Source organism: Poecile atricapillus, chromosome 13 (genome assembly GCF_030490865.1).
Source record: "Poecile atricapillus isolate bPoeAtr1 chromosome 13, bPoeAtr1.hap1, whole genome shotgun sequence".
Taxonomy (NCBI): Eukaryota; Metazoa; Chordata; class Aves; order Passeriformes; family Paridae; genus Poecile; species Poecile atricapillus.
Window position 1 is genome coordinate 13,548,846 of NC_081261.1, and position 27,571 is coordinate 13,576,416.

At 38.2% G+C, this 27,571-nt stretch overlaps 1 protein-coding gene across 1 annotated transcript in view; it reads left to right on the forward strand.

Moving 5' to 3' along the window:
* Positions 1-27,571, forward strand: part of LOC131584081 (teneurin-2-like) — a 215,588-nt gene that overhangs the window by 146,523 nt on the left and 41,494 nt on the right. Inside the window, exon 4 of the mRNA XM_058848836.1 lies at positions 24,796-25,071. Within this exon, the coding sequence (XP_058704819.1) occupies positions 24,796-25,071 (276 nt within the window). The remainder of the gene's footprint in view (positions 1-24,795; positions 25,072-27,571) is intronic.

Here is a 27,571-nt window from a genome sequence, read left to right on the forward strand (position 1 = left end):
TCCAGCATCATGTTTTTTTAATCCTCATTTTTTAAGCTATAGTTGGAGCAGGTGAAGTTGATAATCCTTTTCATAGAATGGTTTGGGTAGGAGGGGACATCAAAACCATCTTGTTCCAAGCCCCCTGCCATGGGCAGGGACACCTTCTACCACACCAGGTTTCTCAGACTCCATCAAGCCTGGCCTTGGAAATTTCCATGGAAGGGAACCACAGCTTCTCTGGGCAATTGGGCATTCTATTCAAATAAAAAGAGGGAGTGGCCATTTCCTATAGTAGAGAAAATACAGTTCTTAGTATATTTGTCAGGCATGGGAAAGGCTTGTTTACTTGTGTTTGCACCAGGGATCTGCAAACAAATAAATGGCTCAAAATGATAAAGATTTACCTTAGATCCTCCTCAGGTGATGGAAATAATGTGCTGCAAGAGAGGAGTTATGGTCGCATATCAAAAAATGCTGTTACAGAAATGCACAGTAAATTTCCACAAGCGATTAAATAAATTACGCTCCTGGACACATTTATGGTACTGTTTTCAAAACAGGAATTAAAATCTATGTCTCTGGAGGTCATAAGACTACTTAGCAAGGAAACAGACTCAAAGTTATTGGCAGCATCAGTGAATAGCAAATATACTTTTTTTAAAAACAAGATGTATTGTACCTCATATGTTTACTACATTTAGTCCAGCAGTATAATTTACTTAATGCTCTGCAATATTCCTGGGGAAAAAAAATAAAGCCAAATTGTTTGGCTTAAATTCATCTTGTTCATATGCAAGAGGATGACTAAAGTAACTTATTGTTTGTTCTTGTAAGAGAGCGTCTTACAGAGATGATGGCTCTCAAAGGTCTTTATCACTTCAGCTTTCAGGACAGGGGGTGAAGGTGAAGCTGGGCTAAATCTCTGCACAGTCTTTACCTTTCTGCAGCCTTTTTACTGAAAGGGATTTTTCTGTAGTCAGCAGCTCCAAGAAGAGAGTTCTGTGGTTTGGTTCTGCACTTGATCTTTGGCAGCCACAAACCTCCCCAGGAAAGAACCAAAGGAAATCTTTTAGCAGAGTGAGCAGCTAAAGGATGCTGTAGACCCTGTTGCATAAGAGGGCAAACTGTGATTTCTTATCATTTAACTTCCTCCTGTTCCACTTAAAAACATTTTCTTACGGACTATCTTAAATTTCTTATGACTCCAGGTTGTAAATTAACATATGGCATAATCTGAAATGCAGATGAGGGGAGAGAGGGCACTTGTGGAAAGTGGCTTCTTGTCTTACTGTCAAGGAGACTGTTATGCTTGAAGTTTTATATTTCTGCTGAAATCCATAGATATTTTTGGATATGCAGGTGGTAAAGTGTGTCTGTCAAATTTTCTAATTTTTTTTTTTCTCTCAATGAATTCTGTGCAAAGATCTTGGCAAAATATTTTGAATGCATCTGAGTTTTTTTTCTTTTTTTCTCTATATTCACTATTCAATTACATAATTTTTTCTGATTTTTTTTTTATCTCAGTGGTCCTTTCTTAAAGACTTTGAACCTGTGCAGAATGATACTGCTAAATAAAGACTTGTAAAATCACAGAAAAATAAATAACATCTAGTGAATTTAATATATATGACAGTATCTTCAATGTTGTAAAGGTAAATTTTCAGATATGAGGATTGATGTGGAATAGAGTTACCAAGATAAAGAGAAGATGAAAAAGGCCGGTCAGGAAAAATGCTGAAGGAGACTAAAGGAAAAAAGGTGTGAGTGTGGGTTTTAGGATGCTAACTCTGGGCAGAAGCAGCAAGAGAAAGCATTAGCAGAACTTTTGAAACGAGCTTTTATCTAAATTAATACTGAGATATGAAAAAAAAGGGTACCAAGGTACCTGAGTTTATTGGAAGCAGTGGTGCTTTATTCACTGCTCTTCTCGACTCAGGCTGTCCTGAACACACCAGGCAAGGTTTGCACAGCCTGGATGAATTTGGAATTGTACTTATGGTTTCATCTTTCCCCACCTAAATTTCCTTTTTTTTTCCCCAGTCTGTATTTGTCGTGTGTGACTGAACTCCAAGGGACTGGAGCTTGAAATGTTGTGCTGATGCAGGGCCTAGTGTCTATTTTAATTCTTTTTCCTTCTAATAGTTAACCCTAAATAATTAATTGCCATCGTGTATCTGAGGTCTCAGTCTAAAGCTGCCACTTTATTTTTCAGCATTTTCATTATGACATCAATAATGCTTTACTACAACGATTTTGGGTCTGTTTGAATGGATTTGAATTCTCTTCTCACTTTACAGTTCTCTTGTGTTGGGGCTGTGTTAAAGCAAATATTATTTTTGTAATGGGAAGTGAAATTTCACATCAGCAGGACAAGCATGTGCTGAGCCTGGCTTTATTTCTTTCATAAAAATGTAATATTTTATTCTTCTGGATAGTGTCATACATATGCATCTCATAGTTTTATATATATAATTGCATTTTCTATTTACTTTATATAGACATTGTTCTTACCTTCAGAAAGCAAATGTTATTGTAGGTTCTGACAATGAGCGTTTATTTACTAGGAAAATAAATTTTACTTTCAGAGCTTTTTGATTAGAAAGGAAGAAAAGCAAACTGATTATTATGAACTATAAAATTATTCAGCGCTGAATACCAGATAATCCAGGGCACTTTAAGATGCAATTCTTTTTTCATCTATTTAACAAGCCTCGAAATGATAATGAACTTGTCTTGATGTGCATGTTAATTTGTGGTGAAAGGTGGTAAATGAGAAGTTACCTAAGATTTAAAGTCTAAGAAAAACAACTTGAAATGCCTCTACTTCATCTTTTATGTAGCTAAAAATGATATAAAATGGAAGAAGACAGAGGTGAAATGCTTAAGAATGAAAAAATGTATAGATTTTAGGTAATTAATAGGGTTTTTTCCTGAAGAGAACAAAAGCTAAGATTATATATGTCATTCTGATGTACCAAATCCTATTTAAATAATTGAGATGTTTGGATTTTGTTATTTTTTTGTCTTATTCTAGCTCACATATTACGCCAGTGGGATAAATGATGTTGGTTCATTCCCATTTTACAGACAAAGTGCATGAGAAAAAAGATTAAGTGAGTTGCTCAGGGGCATGAATAACATTGTGAGCTGAAAAGGGAAAAAAAATCTTTGCACTTAGATTAGTAATCCATTTTTATTTATATTAGCTAATATTTCCACTGTTGGTTTTTTCTTTCCCTTTCTGTTGTCTGTGTAGCATGTATTATAAACTAATCAGAAATTATTTTGCAAACTTCTCTGATTAGTGAAACTTCAAGCCATCAATCAAAAGGGAGAGTTCCACTTCAATTAATTCCATGTGTATTGTTTTCATCTAATTTTCTGGTGTTTCTGAAAAATACATACTGCTTTTATCCATCACAAAAACTGTAAAAATAACTCAGAAAAAATAAACATTAGAGTGCTTTATTTGTTGTTACAAAATAGAATTTAAAAATACGAAGATGAAGTCAACAACATGCTTTTGCTGTGTTTTATTAACATAGGAAATGCTCCTGTTCATGCAGCTTTATTAATATAATTTATTTCATAAAGATGTCTCAAACTGCTGGATTGGGGAGAACAAAAGACAGTCGATGAAATAGGAAAGGTAGCATCAAGAGAGACAGTAGTGGAGGCTCAGTGAGGGCTCTCACACCTTAGATATGAGTTGTGAAATAAACAGGAGAAGGGGAGAACAGGAAAAATGAGCTGAATTTGCACAAATTTTTAGGAGTGAGTCATCTAACTGTAAGTGTGAATAACATATCAGTGATAATCATGTCTTTCATTGTCAACACAGGTTTATTATCTCTCTATGGTGACTCCTAGGAAGGTGGCATTAGTATTTGACTGAGCATGTTTGGAGAATTTGCCTTGTTGGCTAAACCCAGGATTCACTATGCAGGATCTTTTCCAGAGACAGAATTTTTTATTGCTCCTTGAACTGTTTCTCTGCAAATTGACCACAGGCTTCATGAGAGTGGTACACGTGGAGTGTCCCATGGTGCTGGAGATCTCATTAGAAATCAGTTTCCATTGGGAAAAGGCCCCAGGTGAAGTGCAGCCCCTGAGCAGCACATGGATTTCCTTGTTTCAGGAGGAAAGAAAACAGACCATGTTCACCATGACATGGATATGGCCCCTTCACACAGGGAAGGTCTAGCACAGGATTGTCAGCCACTCTTGGCCTGCATCAGAGGAATATTTTCATAATAATTGATGGGTTCCTTCATGGTTCAAGTGCACAAGAAAAAAATTGTGTTTGGAGTGTGCTGTTGTGGTCACTTGATTCTTTCTAATACTGTTATTGGTAAAAACTTGATTTCTTGTACCAGTATAATTTGCAGTCCCATGAGCAATTTTTATATAGTGTTTAGCAAGAAAAAATAAGTATCTGTGTCGTCTAGATGGGTTTATTCAGATTATAATATCCTTCTAAGCACTGTAAATCTTTTATTGCATTAATTTAAAAACTGCAACAAGATGAATTTCTGGTTTTCTGAAATTCAGGGTACATCTCCCTGTCAAAAATAAACATTCCTTTTAGAAAATTATGGAGCCAACCTTGATTTGAAACATAAAGTGAAAATACAGTGTTTGTTGTTGTCCTTTGGTCAGTTTTTCTTCTCTCTTCTGATCTGTAACAAAGTACAATGGGAGGAATCTCTTCTCTGTGTGATACTTCAGTATATTCACAAAGCCTGATTTCATTTAAATATGGGCTAAATATGCATGTATGGATTATATGTTTGGTGGCCAGCTGCTCTGTCTGTGGAGGAGTTTCCTTATCCATCCATTTATATTGAGAATGTAAGAAGATATGAGTTATCCTCAGGTAACTTTGCAGCACAGGATAAAGTCTTTAGAATTCATGGAACTTTAGAAAAAAAATGCATGCAAGAAGTATTTTAAAATCCAGGTAATTTGAAATGTTCATGGTTAAACTAAACAACCTCATTCATACATACTCTCATTAATTTAAAAAAAAGTGTTTGTAAAAGTCAAAATATTTTACATTTGGACAGTGCTTGTAATTATCAGTGCCACCAAGAAAATTAAAGTTTAGGTGTACCTAAATCAAGGCACTGAGGAAAAAAAAAATCATATGGTGTAAGAACCTGAGAAGAAAGATGTGGGACATCAGGCAGCTTTTCAAAATGCTGTTTATTGTCAGGGTGATTTTACAGCATTCATTGGCTGTAACAGAGCCATGCCTAAAGCTGCCAGCTCCAGCTTACAGGCAAACCTGAAACCCCCTTAGTTCTGGTTCCAATACATTAATATTATTCTTTGCTGAGCATCTTAATACATAACAACCAATCAGCATCATACCTTTACTATTACCTACAGCCTGTCATAACTACTACCATTACCATAGTGTGGTCATTACTATCCAGCCACATGAGTTAATATGTTAAGTTTAAGCTTAAAGTTGTTTTTCTGTTTTCTTGCAGTAGAAAATTCTTAGAGCTTTTTTCTACTTGCTACATCGGCATTTTTGTTTGCCTGTGGTGTCTTCTGCTTTTCCTAAGACCTATTTCTGCTTGGTAAAAACATCTTTTTTGTTTGTGGTCAACATATCCTTTGCTCTAGCCATAAAACCTCCTTCCAGCTCGACTTAACCTTTGCTTTCTTAGTTGTCCAGTAACAGCTGCCTCAGCAATTCCTAATTTAGACATCTATTATTCTTCTATATCAAAACTTGTTTTCATTTCTATTCTGCTTTCAGGTTCTACTTTCAGAGAGCTTTCTGCCAAGCATTCATATCTGTGCAACTTTCTTGCCAAACTTTCATCTTTCCCAACAATATGAGTTAGAAATAGTAGTTAAACTGCATTAATTCACATTAATTTGCCGTTATGTCAAAGTAAAAGTTATTACAATCCTAAAAATCTGTATTTGTGTAGGTATACTTAGTTTAACCTTCACTTTTTAACTTTTTGGAGTTTGTGAAGTTAAATTCTGACCCAGAGACAAACACAGATAATTCAGATTTATAAAGATCCCAGCTGTCATTACAAGGCAGCGATTCCATGCCCAAATCCCAGCAGAAGTCAGGCTCCCATTCCCAGTCACAGGAATGGCTGCAAATGATGTTCAGCTTCAGACATTGGTGTCACAGGATGGGGGCAAATACTTGTTTAGGTGTTTGCAAATTATAATGAAATATATTCTGAGTAACAAAATGTCCAGTATGTAATCACCATAATGGCAGTTCTCTATGAAGGGTACATGTTCTGACACATTTTATGTGACATTTGATGATTGTTTTTTTCTATTCAGAACATATGTAACAAAACCAAAAAGTCTAAGCCAACTTCTTTGTCATACCCATTGCATTGTAACTTTCCATTAATTTCTCTTCTAGCCTAAAAAAAAAACCTTGTTACTCTTTCAGTTTGGAGGTGCTGTAAACAAATTTATGTCCAAGCATCGCCTGCCTCTTTTCAGTTCCTGTACATGAAGGAATCAAGGTGCATCTGATGCAGTCCTACATCACTTGGGACTGTGTATAATGCAGTGGTAGGTTCACAGAAGCCATCAGCTTGTTCTTCCCCAGCCAGGAAATTGTGTCCCAGGAAAGGTCAGGCTGTGGTAGGAGGGTGCAGAAGTCAAGTTTATGGTTTAATACAGACCTCCCTCCCTTTTCTGTCTTGAGCCATCCCCTTCATGGTATGTGGTATAAGTGCTATATTGTGGCTCATTTTTTATGTTTCTGCTGACCTGGACCAAAAAACTGCAGTCTGCTTTTTTCTGGCATTTCTTATGCTGGAGTTGTGTTTTCCTTGTGTTTACAGTTTTCTGATGCACAGGGCAAGGGCTGTTTCAGTCCTGACATAGCTGTTCACAGAGGGACTGTTTCTACACCATGCTGCTTTAAAATGGATGCATAACGTGCTGCTGGTTCGGAGCTCAGCCTAAATGGGACCTTTGAGTAAATGGTTAAGCTGAGTAAAAATTAATCTAATGGATATTTTTTCATACCAGGGTTCCTTTTCATTCTAAAGCAGGAGGGAAGGTTAACACAGTGCTTTGTAACTTTCCTGCCCCGCTTGAGAAGGTTGCAGGTTGAGTGGGAAGGGAGCCAACTCCCAGTTTCACATCCTTGCAATTTCAGCTGGACTGTTCCTGTCAGGTTATAGCAGATATTGTCATACGTAAATGGATTCAAATCAAATAGAAATTACTTTAGTTTTTTCTTATATGAGTGTAATTCACAAAGCTGAGTCGCTATAAAATCCTATTAAATTCCAAAGTCTTTTTTTTAAAATGTACTGATGCACAGAACACTGCAAGCCTTCGTTTTTTTATACAGGGAAAATGTTTGGGGAGATAAAACCATAAGCTGTAACTCATCAAATGCTTGCAGATGAGGATTTTGTTTCCTAGTTGATTCACCTCCCTGTCCTTTTTTTAAGCTTGAGAAATCACTTAGAGGTGATACTCTCTTGAGAGCAGAATATGGCTCATTGATAGGGAGGATTTCGTGGAATTTATGGAGGGAAACTGAAAATGTGCTTAAACAAGTGAGGAAGAACAAGGGGAGTAAAGAGAGGAGACTGAGGTGTGGGAGCAGATGTGTTTTTACTTGGGTCCATCCAACCATTAATAAGCTCAGATTTGAGTCCTACTGGACTTTAATTAATAGCCCTCTGCTGGGAAACACAGCCTCACTAAAGCAGTGGTGAGGAATTCCAAAGAAAAGAGCTAATCTGACAAGTATTATCTCTACAGGCATACAGAGAAATAAATGCTTTGTTGTAAGAAATACACCGTAACGGATCTGTGACCTCCCTGGCTAAAGCAACAGCCTAGGGAGGTTATTTTTGACTCTCAAAATGAGTGCTGTGCTATCATTACTGTGCTGCAGCTCACAGGGCTTGGTTCCCAATGTCATTTTACCTATAGAATAAATGGATTAAACTATTCTTGAAGTTAGCTTCATAGACTGGAACAGATACCATGATCTGGAATTTTATAGTGTTACCAGGATTTACTTATACTGGGAAAAAAAAAAAAAAAAAAAAAATCAGAATACTTGGTAATTTCATCTTGATGAAATCTCTGCCACTGAGGCTTGACTAGTAAACACATAACACTTTATTTTTTGTAACTGAAGTTGGTGTCTGCAGCTAAAATAAGGCAGGACTCTGCTATATTGACTATAACTGTATCATGCAAATGAGCTGAGGGAACTTTATCCCCACATGCTTATTCTTTTACAATACCTTCAAAATTCTTTTAAGAGGAGCAGAGATTGAATTTATTCTATTAAGAAATTGCGTGGTGTATTTTCTCTTTGTGCTTTATTTTTGCAGAATATTTTCCCTGTGGTTTTTCATATTTAGAACCTGTCTGAGTTGGAAATGGAAGCCTAAAGGTTTTTCTGACAAATTGCTGAGGTCTATTAATTTGTATGGTTCGTTTGTGCTCTCCATAGTCAAACTGAATTTTCTGGTGCATACTTTGGTTGTGTAGGAAATGCAGTTTTATTTTAAAGTGATATCTAGTCCCTGTAATATTTTTTCCTATCAGTGTCAACGTATTTGGAAGACTGAGTCCCTGTAAGGTTGAAAAGAGTCACTTCAGGAAATAAAAATAAATGGTATGTGAGGAGTTTGTGAAGAGAAGCTTCAGTGGCTGGTGAAGGCTCTTCCAGGAGTACTGAGGGGAGGAGAGGAGCTGTTTAATGCCAACTCTTCCTGTAGCCTGTCAATTTATTCATGCAGTGGACCTTGCAAGCCCAATCCACAGATGCTATTTTCTGCTCCTTACTGAATAAAACTCACTGCTGGGTCCTGAGTGTAAAGATTAATTAGTCAGTGAGTGTTAAAGGTCTGTTAAAGCCATTATGGCGTGTGTCCACAGAGACAAATAGGGGCTATAAAACACTGTGTTCGAAACCTAATTTTACATGTGTATTTTTCATTAATAATAATGATGGTAGTAATAATTATGGTCTTTTCATTCTGAAAGCTCTCCAAGGACTAAATGCATAGTGCAGTGCATACTGTGTAGGAAGGATCATGCTTTCCATCACTGAAATGCAGGCTGTCAGAAGGCAGCCTTCAAGTGATGGGGAGCTCAGGTTGTTGTTGGCCATTGCTCAGACAGCTATGCAGTGCAGCTCCTCCAAGGAAGATTCTGTCCACAACTAATTGTTTCCTGAGCTGAGGGTGCTAGAAAATGTGTGTCACTGTTGAAAATGGCAATCAAAAAAAAAAATAAATATAGTTACCTATTTTTTACTCTTTTCTTAAATTTTATTTTTACTTCAAAAACATATCCTTCCATTTGGTTGCCAGCTTTCAAATAAGCTTGGACTTAAAACATTGTTGAATGTTTGACTTTTTATCAGAAATTTTTAGCTAAGTTAATAATTTTTAGCAATTGGCATAAATTGGAAAAATTTGTTTGTAAATATAAGCATATGCATGATTTGAAAATGCTCTTGCTCATTTTTTAGGACTAAGCTGCAACTGTTCTGTGTGCACTGAAAATGAATATCAGCATTACCAGCACCTTCAAAAGTGAAATACTCCCCTTTGCATATTTTGCAGAGTTCTGTGGGGTTTAGTGGCAATTCTGTGTATATTTTTGGTGTTTGGAACCACAGCTGAAGGCAGCTGAGATGAGTGAACCAGCAGATATGGCCTATCTCTTACACTTACAACTGTTCCAGCATGCAAAGTTAGAACTGATTATAATACATGTGAAGGTATTCCTTCTTTTCTCAGAATAAGAATTAAGCAGGGAATGAAGCCTTTATATATCTTCCCAAAATTTGGGTTCATTTACCCCATTATGTCCAGCTATGGGGTCCTTATTTTGATTAACACAATCCTAATTTACAAAACCGGCTGTAAATACTCTCTGTCTGGTTACAAATGAAGAAAATTGTCAGCATGATTAGAGGGAAACTTTTGGCTCTAGTCTGGTCACTTGCTTTGTTTTGGATGGAGTGTTTTCATCACAGTGCCATACTTGGATCAGAGATGCCAAGATGTAATTGATCAGAAATACAGATGAAAAAAAGGTGGCATTTTTCATGTAAAAGCAATGGACTGTCAGGTCAGATTCCCATTGTTTTTGTCAGAGTGCTTTCCAGACTCCTTGTCACACACTGACATCCTAGACAATTTAAAAAATCTGTTGGTTCTGTCCAGCAATGGAGGGGAGAATTCAGCAGTGTGTGCAAAAGTATTCTGGGGTTTCTTTCTCTCTTTGAGGTTGTCTGACCCCTGCAGTGTTTAAGGGAAGCCTTGCTCCTTTAGGAGAACAGTAAGCTGTTGTTTCAGCTCTTGTGTTGATGTCAAACCTGAGAAGCACAGAAAAGAAATGGAAAGATGTTTTGTTGAACAGACTTCCAGCACAAAGATGACTGAATGAAAATTGATAGAGATGATGATTGGTTTAGTGTCTATGTTACATGAAACTATGGTGCAGCAAGAGAAGGTTATTCTTGGAGGGAAGCTGAAGTGGGAAAAAAGAAACAACAACTTAGTGGTCCTTGCCAGATTTCTAACTACAAATGATGGATAACCAGTTATGTTTTGGAACCTCCATGGGTAGTTGTTCTAGAGGCTTCAAGAATTTAGCATGCTCGCCAAAGAAACTGAATTAATGACTCGCTTTAGCAATGTATTTATATTAGTCAGTGAATGAATGAAGTCAAAGGGCTAATAGATCTAGTGAGCAAAGCACTTGCTTTTCATTTGCAGCTGCAGGTCAAGCAGCAATTGCAGATCTCTGAGGAGCTCCTTTCCCAGAGACACCTTGGTTTCAGTGTGCTCGAGTGACTGACAGAGCCACGGCTCTGAGTGGCAGCTGTGCTTCTTCACCTCAGCAGAATACCTAATGCTGCCTGAAGCCCTATCCAAACATTCCACATCTTGTAATGAAAGCTCAGTAACTGTGGTGTAATCTCTTAAAATAACATTAGTTTATAGAAACATGCTTTATTCTGAGATAGTTATCATAAAAAAAAAAAGATATTTATTTTAGGCTCTAGTTCATTTTTGAAGTAATTTTACTGGTATGTGTAATATTGATTGTGTGGGAATTGTGAGGGCTGCAGAAGATCTTGTGAAGACTGAGGAATTCAGAATATTTTAGATGCCTTATTTGCCTTTCATTTGGCAGTCCATCAGCACTACACTGGAATAGTACATGGGTTAAAATGAAAACTTGGGTGTCACAATTTTTTCAGATATGTGCCAAGGTGCATGGCCATAATTCCCTAGTTCTGTGTATGGCAATGATTCTTCACAAATATTCAAAATAGTTACAAACAAGTTGCAATTTGTGCAAAACTTTGTCATTTAGGTAGGGCAATCCATAACCAAAAATTGCAAAATGGGAGAATGCCTGTTTATAGTCATAAGCTTTGATTTAGTTCTGGGGTTTTTCAAGCTCTTTCCCATTTTGCTCAATATTTGTTGCAATTCATGTATTTTGATGTAAATCTTTATGGCTTCCCAATGATTAGAGAAGCCAGTGCAGGTCATTAAGGTGTCAGGGAAGGAAGAGTGCTCACAGTATAGCAGGGTCAAAATGTGTTTGTAGTTTGCAAACAATAACAGTAAAAGTTTTGAATACGAAACATTTCAGAGGGAAAAACAATGTCTGGGTAATCTCAGTGACCGAGGACTGAGAAGAGGCAGTGATGCTCTCTCTAGATGGAGGGTGATACCACATTGTGGTTTTTTCGTCCTCTTAAGCTTCTAAATCTCCCTTCCAGCCTTTTGCTGCAAAATTAGACTTTAATGTTTCATTATTTACATGTAATATGAATTCAGTCCTCTTAATAGTTAGTCTTTTCTCCATTTCATTGTTTTACTGGATGCTTTTTCTAGATATTAGCCTTTCATTTTTATTGGCAAAATAATAAAAAAAAATTGAGTGCATTTTGAACACCACAAATTAAGCTAATTTTTTACTGTTGCCTTTTAAATCTTAATGATGTATGTAGTATTGTATAAATCATGTGAATGGCTCATGTGTAACACTAATAATAGCACTACCACTAACAAAAGAAAGCCAAGTTGTGAGTGGTGGATCTTGTATACTTTATGTATGATTATTGTATAGAGACTAGAGACTAACAAAAGCCAGTAACGATGGATAATTTAATGCATACAGCACGGCTAGCAAATCAAATGCCAGAAGCTGCATCTTAATTTAGGCTGATATTTTCTGGATTCCTTCTAAAGACCTTCACAAATACTAGAAATGCAGGTTGTGAATATAACATTGTAGGGTAGCAATTTATTGCACTATAATTTTGTTTATGGCACTACTGATCAGCAGTTTCCCTGTGGTGGCTTAAAGCTTGACTTTTATTGGAATAGACATTTTGTGGAATAGCAATGACCAACAATTACATAGCTTTTGTCATTTTCATATGGGTATCATTTATTAACAGCAATATCCAAATTAGCATTTCAGACATTGTTCAGGCTAGATGGTTTTAACTGCTCCTTCTCACATGAAAGTCTTAATTTCCTTCTCAGCACGGACCTGTGAACTGTAGGGAATGACTGTGGGGGTCTGCACCTGATAAACCTGCCTTCTAATGAGGGTCACAGCACTGGGGGACTCCTGGGGTGGGAGCATCCCTGGCAGCCCCTGTGCTCTGGCAATCCCAGGTGTGGCTGGTGGGCAGGAGGGGCTGTGCCACTTCTGCTGCAGCTCCTGCTGCCAACAGGGAAGGAAAGGAAGGTGCCAGGCTCCGAGCTGGAGCAGCCCAAGGCACAAGGGCTCACCTGTTCCTGGTGAAGAACCAGCTGTTCCTGCCTGGTGGGGATGGAGCTGCTGCTGCCCACGCTCACAGGACAGGGGCCAGCTCAGCACGAGCCCTTGTGGCTCTGGGAACTCTCCTTTGTGGCCCTGTGGCACTGTGCCTGTGATAATGAGAGAAAATGGACATCTTGGATTTGGCCTCCTTTAACAGGGTTAGATGCTGGGGCTTTGGAGTCAATCTTTGACACGTGTCACAGTTGTTAAGGTAGGTATTAATACAAAATAATACATTTGTGTAGTGTTCAACTTTCCTGGAGCTGTCTATCAGAAAGTTCTGAAGTGGATTTCTTTAAAGACTCCCTGTCTCCTGAGAAAAGGGGATAAGGCAGTGTGTCCCTGGACAGGATCTATGACTCATTATGTCAATCAAATTCCACTTCAGAGGGGAATAAAGAGATTTGTATCTCAAAGCTGTGCATAACGACTTCTTGGCTTTTCATTTCATATTTATGAGCGGTTTACTTTGAAGTGTTTATCAGGCAATACGCAGAAACATGAGAGAGCATTGCCTGAAACCATGTTCAAGTGTCTAATCTGTTAAATGCTTGCTGAGCAGGCTAGTTCATCAGTGCATGCAATGCAAAAAAGAGAGGAAAAAAAATAAACTTTCTGGGGTTTTGAAGAAGAATCTTTATATTAACAATATAAAAAGGATTAATAATGCCAAGCATTTTGAAATAAATGTAATATATGAAACTTACAAAAGTTGGTTATGTTCTGTGTTAAGTAGATAAATAGTTCTTTGCTTGAAAGGAACCTTGACAGTACTTAATACCAAAACTATACAGTGCCACATCTGCTCTTAAGATGGGAGTATACAGTATCCACAGGATTCTCACTGCTAATTTTGAAGGCTTGAGGCATTCATAAGAACAGGCTGGTGTAGGTTTCTTTTTCCCCTCTAAAAAGGGCATTTCCTGATAACAGGAATGTTAGAAGCTGATTAAAAAAAGCAGTGGCATTAGTCCTCAATGGGGAAGAATTTTGAACTGTATTACCCATTTGCTGTGTGCTGTGCCTGCAGTGGGACTCTGAAGAGGAAGATATTGTCAAATAGTTCAAAAATTAAACCCCATAATTTTAGGTAAAATGGAAACCAAATGGAATGTTTTTCTCATTTTTCTTTAGCTCCATTGGGTCAGTTTGAAGAGCCCACATGCCTCGTGGTAGTTCCAATTTCCTGTTCAGAAATGTTCTGCTACCATTCCTCTCAAGTCAGGCTTTACAAATTCTGGCTGTGTGTCACCAGTCCAGGGAACTGTGTGAGGTGGAGGCACAGCCTCTGCAACCCCAGTTCTGCAGTTCTGACCTGCACACGGGCAGGGCAGTGTTCACCTGGGTGAGCCTGTGCTCCGTGCTTTCTGGGCATGTCATCCTGCATTGAATTTGGAAAACAACTTCACTTCCAAGCTCATTTTCAAACATATTCTTACATATAAGTCATATTAAGAAGGATCAACAGGAATATCACTAGTTCGGTGCTTGATTTTTACCAAAAATTCTTTAAACAAAACAAGTAACTTTTCCCCCATATAGAGAATATACTTGAATTTGAATGACTTTGTGGGTTCCTGCTTTGGACTTCTTAAAGTTATCCCTAAAATAATTTAGTCAACCACAGCTAATCTCTAGTGTACACTTCTGATTATTTTAGCAATAGATTTCTGATGTGACTTTCCAGGTCAGAAATCCTTGGAAAGTTTTGAATTGTTCACTTTTTTGGATGGAGGGTTCTCTCCTTAGTCTTTCCTGTTCAAGGATGAAATGGTTCTCTCATTGATTCTATATCCATGCACATTGTTCACCAAATTCCCAGTCTAAAATGAGCAAACAAACAAACAAACAAACAAAAAAAACAACTGTGCAAAAAAAGACCCCAAAGCCCTATAAAACTTATTCTGTGTTCAGTTTCCATAACAAAAGTAAGTTGTAGAAGATCCAAGGGTAGTTTTGTGACATGTATGCCTGTTCTCTGTTCTGAAGTCTTTAAAGAGATAACAAAAAAGAAAATAGAACAAGCAAATGCCTTTGAGAACCACAAATCTGAAATTTAAATAGAGGTGCTGGCAAGCTTTAATATGCTCAGCCAAATCAGAGTTTATCAGCCTGAAAGTGATGGATAAATCTGAGTATCCAGAGCCTGTCACGGTGGCTTAAGCCACCTGAAGCCACCGGCCAGCTTAGCTCATGTGCCCTATCACACTGGTAATTAAGAAGAGAATATTTTCCAGTAAGACAGTGACTGCAAGGCCACAGGCAAGAGACATCCAGCAGCAGCAGACAGTGCTGCTGTCAGTATTCACATCATGGCTGGAGAGTCTGGGAGCAGAACAAGCTCTCATCCTGGAAGCAGCAGAGAGAAGAGGGTTTTTTCCCATCCCTATTCTCTGCTGCTGTCCTTACATACTCCATACTCCCTTCCAAAGATTTTAGGTTCAGAACTGCTTGTGAATCCCATCTACCCAAAAGGGAATTATGTGAACTAGCCTATAATGCTTCTTTGCAAAATGTTGGTAGGCTGAAAAGTGTGAACTAGTGGGAGGATTAATGAATAATCCAATCTAATCTCTCTCTTGCTAAATCCAAAGAGTTCTAGAATTGGAGTGTGCAAACTCAAAAATAATAATGATGATATGATAAATAAAAAAAAATAATGTAATCGTATGATGCCTAGGCATACTTGACCTTTATCAGTGAGATGTGAATTTATCATTTCACCTGATCTGCAAGGCACTTATGAAGCAAGTAAAGGCACTTAGCAATTGAGATGACGTGTGTGTTAAAAATAGTCAGATAACACAGCCTGCACAGTAACTCTCTTTCAAACTGACTGAATTTTGGTCTGATTTTGTACTCTTTTACTGTATTATCTCTTAAAAATAATGTCTCATAAAGATTTTGAGGGTAGGTTGAAATTTTTTTGATGCAGAACTAAGTGACAGACAAGTGCAGTATTTTTTTCATTACAACTCCTTCTTATGTAGAATATTTGATCTAGTGGGGGAAAATAGTTCTTTTTAAAGTCAGTTTGTGAAAACCAGGGTCAACATTTTCCCATACACAAAACATTATTTTGCAAAATTGTTGTTCTAATTGAGATATCTTGATTATTTCTCTTCAGGGCATTGCAGACTGCCACCTGTTAAACTTAATGCAAAGTGATGGTAGGGGCTTGACTCACTCTTTGGCACGCTTGCATGTCCCTCTATTATTAACCAATAAAGTCAGTGCTGGCAGTCCTTCAAATCTGAGACAAAAGTGAGAGGAAAGGGACAACAGAAGTGCAACAACTGGCCCTCTTGTTCCAATGGAGTTTTATAGAACAAAGATGTAGTTTCAAACAGCAGAAAGTTGGAATAAGCAGAATCTATAACCTGTTTATTGGCACTCAACACAAATCTTCTCTGTTTGTTGAAGAAGGGAAAAATAGTCTAAATTAAAACACTGCTACTGAAATTCTAAAGCAGTGGAACAGAGAGAAGTGCAGATGAAATAGAGAAGCAGTTTACATTCAGCGAGGGGTGTTGTGGAGGTAGGAGGAGCGCCTTGCCCATTCCTGCAAGCACCTGAGTGCAACAGGCTGAAATCCTGGGTACACAGGGACCAGGAAAACAAAATCAAATAGCAGGGTATTGTGACTGTGTGGAAACCACCACAAGGTAGGGAAGGAAGGGAGGTGCATGGGAGGAGGTGGAATTTCTCCTCCTCAGATTCTCAGGTGCCTGGCACGAGCAGTGAGCTCCAGCAGTGGAGCTGGTGGCTCTGCAGTGCTGCAAACGCTGGGAGTGCCAGCAAGGCAGATCACTGTGTGTGTCTGCCCAGGACTGTGTGTGCAGTGTGCAAACAATAGTCATCAAGAGAATGAAAGAAATCCTGTGTTCAGAGTGTGTATTTCATCTGTAGCCAAGTTCAGGACCTGCAGTCATCTGGATTGGTGCCAACTGATGCATTCAGATTACCACAACTGACTGGCTGATGAAAATAACTAATTATTTAACTAGGATTAAAAGTGAAAAGCTGAAAGCAGTTTATAATTGTGAAATAAATACAGATGTTTCCTGATCTTCTCATATAATGAAGGTGAATAAAAGAAAATGTTGTTGTTGATAGGTAAACTTCCTACCTGTTGGTAGGGTTGTTTGTAGCTAAACTTTTCAAAGAGCTTAATCTGTTCACTTGATACCTGATTATAAGTTATTTATCTTTTACTCCAAAATTAGAGTGCTCAAATGAATTTAATTTCATTATTCTCCAAGTCTGGCATGAAGTTTATGTGGATTTTTTGTGTGACTTTTTCAATTGATGCAGTTCTTAGTTTAAAATGTTTTTGGGGAACCTCTACATTTTAGTGAATTCTTTTCTCAGTCCTCAAAGTCATTCATATTGGTCTGTTGATGGTGCTCCTAGTAAGATTAGAAACACAGAGTTAAAGGCTGGCATCTCCATCATTTCTAAAACCTGTTAGGAGCAACATCATCCAGAATATAAACACAAGTTCTCAGCCAAATAATGGTTTAAACTTTTTATTCTACTGTACAGGCTAAAATTTACATTACCATTATTTCTAAGTGACATGGTATTTACAGTGACGAAGCACCTTGTGACTAAAGAGCTGACAGCTGCTGGTGCTCAAAAATCTTTATATGTGCTTGGGGACCATCATAAAATACAGAATATCCGTGTTCCTAGCTTGTGAAGCAAGGTATAGAGAAACAATTAAGGTTTTGTCTATGTTGACAGCTGATTCAGGTTTTTTGAGAGCTCCCAATTAAACAGTTATGGAAGTATGAAAGCTTATTACCAGTGACTTCTGCTGTTTCTTGAGAGCACGATTTATTTATCAAGTCATGAAGAGCAGTTTATTTTTTTGTCACTTTTTAAATCTTGATTTAAGAGTATAAAAATAAGAAAAAGGCTTTTCATTAATTCAGCAAAGTATCAACAGCTCATTTATCCACTGGTTGTTTACTACAGATTTTTGTAAAGCTTTTTCTTAATAATTGAACTCAGTTTAGTGCATCAGTGAAGATAAACAGCCATACAGTGATTTTATCAAAAAAGTACTTTATACGTGTGTGTATATATAGAGAGAGAGAGAGAGTCAGCTGGAAAGCAAGGAGAACTCACTGTCCTTTTCTGACATAATTGAAAATACTTAACAACAGGAGACCTAAATCTTCTGAGCTAGACTAGAATGAAAATGACATTTTTTTACTGGTGAAAACTGACTTTAAATTCTGCAGGACCAAGGAGTAATTATTGAACTGCTTTGTGCCAAATGAGCCTAAGTGTGCATTGCAAACATGCATAGTCAATACAGATAATAAATGGTAGATCTCCTCTATTGGGATTGCACTTCATTCTTTCCTTATAATTTCTTTAAAACTGACTACTCTTCCAGGTTTGCATTGTCCATGGAGCTGCAGTTGTTATTCCTTCATAGGAAAATGATATGCTTGTGTGACAGGAGAGAGTATCAGATGTTGAGCAGGTTGCTTAACATAAAAAAGCAAATTGAAAATAATTATTTCTGTGTTCTTTAAGCTATCACTTTAAGTACACAGATACTCCTTGTTTTGTGTGTGTTTCTGTGATTTATTTAGAAATTCACTATCTCTTAAAAGGAAACAGGCATTTAACAAAATTATTACACAGTTTGATCCATTTTGGGAAATAGAAAATATGTACTCTAACACTTTTTCATAAAATTCTATTATGGAAACACAAATTAACAAACAAAAAACCCAACCACCACCTCCAAAACCCACTGTTACTTTGATAGCCTTTGGACCAGACCTGGGGAGTTTACAAGAACTTCATGATTTGCCATGAGACTTCACATTCTGTTCTTTCTCTGCTGCTTGTAAAGGAAAAAGTAACAGGAACTGAATTTTAGTGTCTTGGGGTTGGTTTGTTTAGAAACTGGACTGGGAATGTCTGGTTTTAAGATGGATGCTGGAGAAAATCTCTGTGGTGGTTAAACATCTCCATGCTTTGAATGGGAGATTCCAAGTCTGGGAATGTTTCCCGTCTGTCTGTGCATCCCTGCTGGAATTCAGCAGATTTACTGAGGCTGTGTGCAGAGGTGCTGGAGGCTCTCAGGTGTGCGCAGAGCTGCTGCCTGCCCACAAGGTCAGCTCTGAGCAGGGCTTTCCCAGCTTCTGCTGCCAGACAGAGAATAATAGGGGAGGCTCAGCCTGGAATTCTCTTTCTGCTGGCACTTAATCAGCAAGGAGGAGGAGGAGGAGAAGGAGGAGAGCCCCCAGGGAGAGCACAGAAGGGTGAAGCACAGAAGAGAGCAGAGCAATTGCTTACAGAATTGCATACATCTGTCTCCTTCAGGTTTGAGAATGGACAGTCGGTAGGAATAACACATGCCTTTATAATAAATGAAGCTGTTCTCCTCTTACCATTCCTCAGAGCTTGGAAAAGTTGGACAGATTGGCTAAGAAAGTAAAGCCTGAAGAGCTGCATTTCAATGTGGGCTGTGTGGGGTAGATAATAAATTGTCATGTTTGATGTCTAGCTCCATCCTCCTGTCTTCTCAAATCTGATTTTGTCTTTAATCAACATCAGCACTTGAGGAGAAAGCCATAAATGTATACTTTTTTCTTAGCCAGCATATCATCAAAATCAAGTTGATTACCATAAGGTAATGCCAGAAATAGAGCTGGGGGATAGAGTGGAAAATGCCCTGAGTGTAAGAGCTGCTCAGCAATAGCTGGGCCCTCACAGCCCCATGCCAGCTGCATTGAAGAGAATCAACTCCATCCCAGCCAAAAGCAGCCCAGCATGGGCATCTCAGCATCAGAAAAGGAGCAAGGCAGATTGTAAAAGACTATTAAGGAATTCATCTGTCGTTGGGAGATGCTAGGAAATGAACTTTGCATTCAAACCACACATGGCAACATGCACAAACATTTCTGTTTGCTGCTTCTAGTCAGTTTGCTGCAGAAGGGACCAAAGCAGACTGAATTTATAAAGAGTTGAGCAAAATTAAGTGTGCATCAGAGATTTTTAAAAAGAGAGACCTCTTCTAGAGTTGGACCTAAATTGTGGTACTCTTGCCAGCAAAATCATTAAAGCCCTGAACAAAAACTCAAGAAAGGATGGAATGTCTTGGATATATTTTTGTTATTCTTTCTGTAATTGACTGTAGTAGCAAAGACTGTGAGTGATATTTATCCTTTTGATTTTAGACTTAACCCAGTCTTGAACTCGATGCTGTGTTGAAGGCACATTTATCTTATTTGTGCATTACTGGTTTCAGAGGTCTTCCTCTGAGGCATCTTGTAGTGATCAACAGCTGGATTAGATTAATCTTCAGAAGGGCAATTTATGCAGTTTGTGATCACCCAAATGAGACCTCTGCCTAGGAGTTAGGTGAAAGTGACCCTTGCTAAAATGGTGATGCTTTCTAGGCTTAGCAGTGATAATGAGTATAGTAGTACATCATTGAATTCAACACACTGTTAGTAAGTGTTTATATCCTAAATAACTGAAACAGTAAATTTCTGTACAAGGAAGTGCATAAAGAGATAATAGAAGTAATGTCCTCATTTAAAGGAAAACATCTATTCTATTGAGAGACTATTCACAGCATGTAGATTATGGGCAATGATGATCAGGTACATAACATTATATTACACTGCTAAACTAGAATACTGCTGATCTGTTTTTGTATGAGGGATTATGTACACCTTAAGGGAGAAGCTGGGTTTAACTGCCTTCCTTTAATGAAAATCATCTAGTGGTTTCTGCAGGAGGGGATGAAGGGGCTGAGGATGGACTAAGCTCTGTTTCACGTGAAAAAGCAAAAACCTTGTGACTTTCTCTTTTGGGTGCTGTGTTCTTCAAGGGAAAGAAGTTTCTTTCTTTTCCACCAATAAGGATGTGATTTTATCTATCTCTTTTCTCTTGGTGTCACCAGCAAGGTAGTAGATGCTACAGAATCTGAAAAAAACCTTAAAGTGTGCAAGAATGGATTCTCTGCACATTTCAGTCCTGCTTTGGGAGTGACATTTCAGGGAGGGGCAGTTGAGCTGCTCTCAGCTCCCTGCAAGCCCCAGGTGTTGTGGGTGCTGTGTGACACTGTCACAAGGCACCCTTGCTGGTGCTGGCAGTGCAGTTTGGCTCTGTCTGGGGACACACAGCAGGGCAGTGTGAGGTGGGACTGCTGCCCTGCTGCCTTCACTGAGCCCTGGGAGGTCTTGCTGTGCCTGAGATCCCAACATCACTTAGGGCCATAAGGATGATACTCCTTGAGGGAGACACTAAACATTAACCCCAGGCCAGGCTGTGCCTGTGTTTCCTCTGAATTTCCAGTCCATAAGTGCTGCAGTTTGTGCTGGCACTGAGGCAAGGAGGGCTGAGTTGTTCTTGCTGAACTTTGTCATCAGGATTCCACGTGGGGTGTTCTGGCAGGCTGGGTGGATATGAAGTGACTCTGGTACTTTTTCATCTTCTGTGAGACTGTTCTTCATCTGCAAAGCAGTGTGCCTGAAGGACAGCAAGGATGGGGAAGGGCTTTGAGGGGAAGCCATGTGAGGAGCTGCTGAGGACACTCGGTCTGTGCAGCTGGAGGAGAATGAGGAGAGACCTCATTCCACGTACAGCAGAGTACAGAAGGTCCCCTTTCTTGTGAGGGGAAGAGGAGAGGCAGACACTGATCTCTTCTCTATGGTGACCAGTGACAGAACCCAAGGGAATGGCCTGAAGTTGTGTCAGGGGAAGTTTAGTTTGGATATTAGAAAAAAAATTCTTCACCCAGGGGATGGCTGAGCACAGGAACAGGGTCCCCAGGGAAGAGGTGACAGCACCAGCCTGACAGAGGTGTTTGGATAATGCTTTGAGGCACAGGGTGTGATGGTTGGGCTGTCCCGTGCAGGGCCAGGAGCTGGACTCGATGATCCCCTTCCAACTCAGCTTATTCTGTGAATTACTGGACAAATTATTTCTGTTCATCCAGATTTTATTTATCCTCTATGTGAATATACAAGGGTGGTCTACTGATGGCATTAGTACCTTAATGTGCAATAATGGCTGAATAAATGAGAGATTTATGACTATGTTAGTGGAAGCAGCTCATGTGTCATTCAGGACATGTGGGCAGTTTCATTTTAGGAAAACAAGGCATGTAGGAGAACATGGTCCAGAATAAGAAAAGGTCTAGAGGGTATTACTGTAGTGTTTCCATCTTCCTTTCCTCAGATTTTACAGTAAATTAAGCTATGAAGGTATCAGAAATTATAGAGATGCCTTTCTATATTTTTGGATGTAAAATGCCATAACCTCTTTTATATATGTATGTATGTAAATGTAAAAAAATTATTATCCAAGGACAAGTTATTCTGTCATTAAATGCTGCCTTACAGAAAAGTCTCAAATAGTATTTTGCAGAAGCAAATGCCAAAAGTCAGTATATAAAACTAATTTAAAATCTACCAGCAAAGAACATGTCTTTACTAGACAGGGAAATTTCTAGAATATTTCATGTCTACCATAAGGTCATAAGACTATAAAGGGATTTCTGAGAGGCAGCATAGAAAATCCTTTCCCAGAGGTTCAGGGGCTGATTCCATTTGTCCTCTTGATATGATCCACTTCTCAATTTTTAAAAATTTGGTCAGTTACTGGAAAATGCCAAGTTCCCAGATAATAAAACTCAAATGGGTGAATGAATTTTGTGAATAATGTGTTTCAGTGCCTATACCATTTTCCTCAGACAAAGTAAGAACAGGATGCTAATCAAAGTGAAATCATTTGGGCTTGTAAGGGCTGTTAAAATCCACAAAATATCATCAACATGTTTTACTGTGTATGTACAACAGCTTAATTAAGATAATATAGTCATAATTTGTGTGTATTTGTAGACATGTCACCAGCAAACAAAAAAATTTGCAAAACTTCATTTTCATGATGAGTTTAGTAATTTTAACACGTGTCTAATGTCATCACGTACTCTGGAGTGAGCTACTATGATTCAGTTCAGTCCATTTTTTATATTCATTTTGGTTTGATTTTGACCTTTTTATTAGTAAGTCTAAGGTTAGTTTACTAATATGGCTGAAGCAAAACTCTAATCAATCAAACTGTTTTTGTTAAATGTCTTCTACTGAAATTGCACATGATTAAAGTTTACATTTTCCTTAAAAGTAGCTTTATCTCTCATGCTAGAACTCTAATTACAAAAAGAAAAAAAAAAAAAAAAAGAAAAAAAAATCTCTAGACTGAAGTGCACTTGAGAAGCTCATTTTTAGGACTGTTGAGTTCCCTGATTTTGACTAAACCACTGAATTTCTGATTACTACATTAAATATTAGAAGGCAGGTAAAATACGCTCCTAACTAGTAGGGTTCGGATTAATTTGGTGTTGATGAAAGCAAGCCTGCTTTTTTAATGTCAGCCTTTTTATATCCTTTTCACACATTGCCACAAAATGCTCCATTCCTTGAGAAGGAATTGTCTGGTGAGAATTCTTCACTGTGGCCACGCTCTCGCTGCAGGGCTCTTGGAGCTCAGTGATGGAGCCACACACAAGCCCGGGCACTGCTGGCTGAGGACACAGCTCAGGCTTCCAGAAGAAATCTAATCCCTTCCTTTAACTGCTGAGCCTCTGGAATAAACACAAACTGGGCCCCAGTTTTGCACTTTACATGTGTGCACACACCCCTTATCCAAAATGTGCTTTGGCAGTTGGATATGGGACTGGGGAGAGCTGATACAGGGAGGGGTCAGATAGATTTAAAACTCTGTGAGCTTTCCTGGCTAATCTGAGAAAGAAGTTCTAGTACTTAAAAAAAGAAAATTCAGTTACCTTCTTTATTAATAGAAGATGATTATTTGTGTGTTTTATTAAGTGTGTGAACTTCCATTGTTTAGCTTCATTCTGACAAATATCTAGAGGAAGAGGAGAAAATATAAACAGATTTTGGATGAAATAAAACTACTGATTTAGAAACACAGACCACAGATCTGGTTTCCCTGTGAATTAAGAAATTAGTTAAATAATTGGCAGTTATATTGCCAGCAACTTGAGTCTGGTTTTTGTTTTCAGCCCAGTATAATGAAGCTCAAATTACTTTGCTTTTCAAAATCTTTGAAAGCCTTAGAGACCAGTGAATATTTCCCTTTATATTTTTACTGCCCTGTTCATTACTGTAGGAAACAAGTACATAAGCAGAAATCAGGCAGCAACTCTGGACTTTCTGAGAACCCTGGGGGACTCTGTGTGCTTTAAAAATGTATAAGATTTTGTCCACTGAGTCGTTATTAACTGCTAAAGGTCACGTGTTTTGACATTGTCTCAGGAAGTTTTGCCTTTAAACCAAATGACCTCCTGATTTTGGTATCGATTTATGCTTTCTTCTGGAATATGGGGGAAAAAGAAAATAGCTTCAATGTAATGTCTGTCTTAGTTTCTTTAGCAGATATTAAATTACCGGTTGCACCAAATGTGAATATAAAATTAGTGATAAAGTTCCATGTTACCTCACTGATGGATTTGCATTCTTTCATTATCCCTGTGAAAGACTTGTGTATGTGAAAATGAGCTCAATTTAAAAAAAAATTCTCTTTCTGAGTAATCAGTTGCATAACTTCAAAGCTCATGCTCTGTCCTACAAATATGAGGTTACATACACACTAAAACAGGTCATGTCATTAGCAGTTGTCATGAGGTTTATGTTAATCACACACCTAAGTGATTAATTGTTTGGGGCCAAAAGAGTAGCCTAAAATTTAGAGACCTTTCCTACCTTTATTTTGTATATTTCATCCATTTTAGATACAGTCAATATTTTCAAGGCTAGGTCTTGCTAGACCAGTGCACCAGAGATTTCTGTAAGTAATTCATTGGTATACAGGAGAACTGAGCAAAACTAAAAAATGACTGATATTTGCAAGCTGAAAATAAATCCCCTAGCTTTTTAAATGACTTAATTTTAATTTCTTTTTTTCTTGTCCTCCTAGGAACAAACTTCACCCTTGCAGAGCTGGGGATCTGCGAGCCCTCTCCGCACCGGAGCGGGTACTGCTCGGACATAGGGATTCTGCACCAGGGCTATTCCCTGAGCACGGGCTCGGATGCTGACTCGGACACGGAGGGAGGGATGTCCCCGGAGCACGCCATCAGGCTCTGGGGCAGAGGCATCAAATCCAGGAGAAGTTCTGGCCTGTCGAGCCGCGAGAACTCGGCCCTCACGCTCACCGACTCCGACAACGAGAATAAATCAGATGAGGAAAATGGTAGGCCTTTTCCTTCAGTATATTCCTAACCTACACGTGTGAGAGCGTGAGCATACTTAAAAATGCACCAGGCTGCTTTCAAAGGTGAAGTTTGCACTTTCTCAGTTTGATTAAAGCTGGTTTTTAGCGTGTTTTGGGTTTTTTTAGCATCACTATCAGGAAACTATTATATGTGCATCATATGATCGATATTATGTTTGATCTTGCAATTTACTTTCCATGCCATAATCTGTCACAGAAGTTTGTGCTCCGAGAATCTTAAATTAAACTTAATGATGAGAAGCAGAAAGAAATTTCCAAAGAGAAATAGTTTTTATATGTGATTTTTCTACACAGCATGAAGTAATATTAATAATCCACAATGTGCTAGTAGCTGTAACAATGATACTAATTCATAACAATCAGATTTAATTTTATGCATTTTTTTCTGTGGTTTTGAAGTTGTAAAAACAATTCTTTTGCTTTTTTATTGGGTGGCTTTTGCAAAGCAAATCTCTGCAGCAGGTTGAGGCAGACAACTTGTGTTTAGCATAGTTTGAAGTCACAGAAATGAGACTTTGGGTACAGCACCAATCACTTGTGACCAAACAGCCTGGCAGTGTCTGAGTGTCCTGTGTTCAGCACTGTCCTCTCAGGTGCACATATCCAAATTCAGGTTCTTCTTATGCATCACCCTGAAGTTCTTACCTGGGGAATTTTCTGGGCTCACATGGATTTGAACAGAACTCAAGATGGAAAACAGTAAAAAAGGCTTTGCATGAATTTGTCCTCCATCCTATATGGTGATGAAAGTGCAAACTAAGCTTATTTAAAATAGAAACAAAGGTGTTTGGATCTTGTTATTCTGAGGAGGTGAAGAGGAACCTCCCTAACATCATCAGCCCTCAGAGCAACTATTCCAGCAGCTGGCAGCAGCTCTCTGCTGGGCATATTGGGATAAAATGCTGTTTGATACCTGTTGGGTGCCTCTCAGGAGAGGATTTTTGCAGGTGTTTCTTTTGGGCTCCTCCCTGTACTCACTGACAGTTGTCTTGGTTTCAGCAAAGTGGGTGTGCCAGGCTCTGCAAACACAAGCAACTGCTTGTCAAAGCAAACAGGGCAAAATTACAGCTTATATGTTGATAGAAAGAAGTTCAGCAAAGTGCAATTGATTTTGTTTGTAAGGGCAGTCTTTTTTTGTTGATTTAAATTGAATCTTCAAGTAATATATCCTCTCCATAGGCATAACAGGATACATTTCTTCATCAAAACTAAGGAGGGAATGTGCATTTATTAATAATGGTTTGTACAAGGAAGCCCATGTTTTAAAAAGAATCAGTGACTGGTTAATTGATTTTTCCTTTTAATAATACCATTCCTAGAATATATGACAGCTTCCATTGATTTTAGTACAATTTTGTTAAGGCTTCTGAGCATGATTTCAAAAAAAGCCCTGACTAATAGAATTTTGGCATTATGGAATGATTTGGCTTCAGTGCTGTAGCAGGAATTCACTTCTGTGCAGGTGGTTGTCTCCATTTCAGTGGCAGCAGTGTGTCACACCTTTTGTCTAAGAAAAAATAATCTCAGAAGCCACTTTTATACACACTGTCACAGACTGATAAAAGAATGAGTCTGTTCACTTGTTTTTCATTTTCCTCCCCATAATAAGTGAATTATTATGTAATTGGAAATACAGTGCAGTGAATCCATTTTTCATGTTTCTAACAATGATATTAATAGGAGAACGAACAACATGATCAAGCAGCAAGCAAGTAATAAACCAGTATGTGGAATTCATTTTGGGTTTCTGTGAGAAGAGTTGCTTTGTGTTTGGTTGTTTTAAAAAAAATCATCATGGTACGAAGCAACTGTTGTGTACACAGAGGTGCTAAGTTGAGTAAACTTTTTAGTCTTGCTCTCTCACAAATCCTGGTTAGCTCAAAAATCAATGCTTCTTCACATCACTGATTTTATGAAGTTTTGGGATACATTATCATATAGATTGACAGTTGCCCCACTGGTTCAGCACCACAGTGTGGACACTTACAAAACCATCATTAATTTCTCACACTTGTGCCCAGCAGTGGTTTCCTACATAATAAACACTGTGTCCTTCAGAAGCAGATCAATAACCTGCTAGGTGTTCATCTTGAGAGGAAGTAACAAGAATCTATATTTCAAGAGAAATTTGTACTCTGATACAGTTTCATATTTGCAGGATACCAGCATAAAGCAGGACGTTACTTGGTTTGAGACTTTACCTATTTATGCCTAGCAATATTAAGAGGGAGCTCATGATGCTTACAGCTCTGAATTTATTGAGAGTACTGTTAAAGCATTTTCCCTGATACAGCTCAAGTGTTATGAAGGAATAGTTCAACTCTAAAAGATTATTATTTTTTAAAATATTGAGACGCTATCACAATTTAAACTTTAAAAAAAACCAACCAAACAAACCATACCTCTCACAATTTTCTTTGTATAAATAAATCTATTTTGTCATTTTGTCATCTCCAAG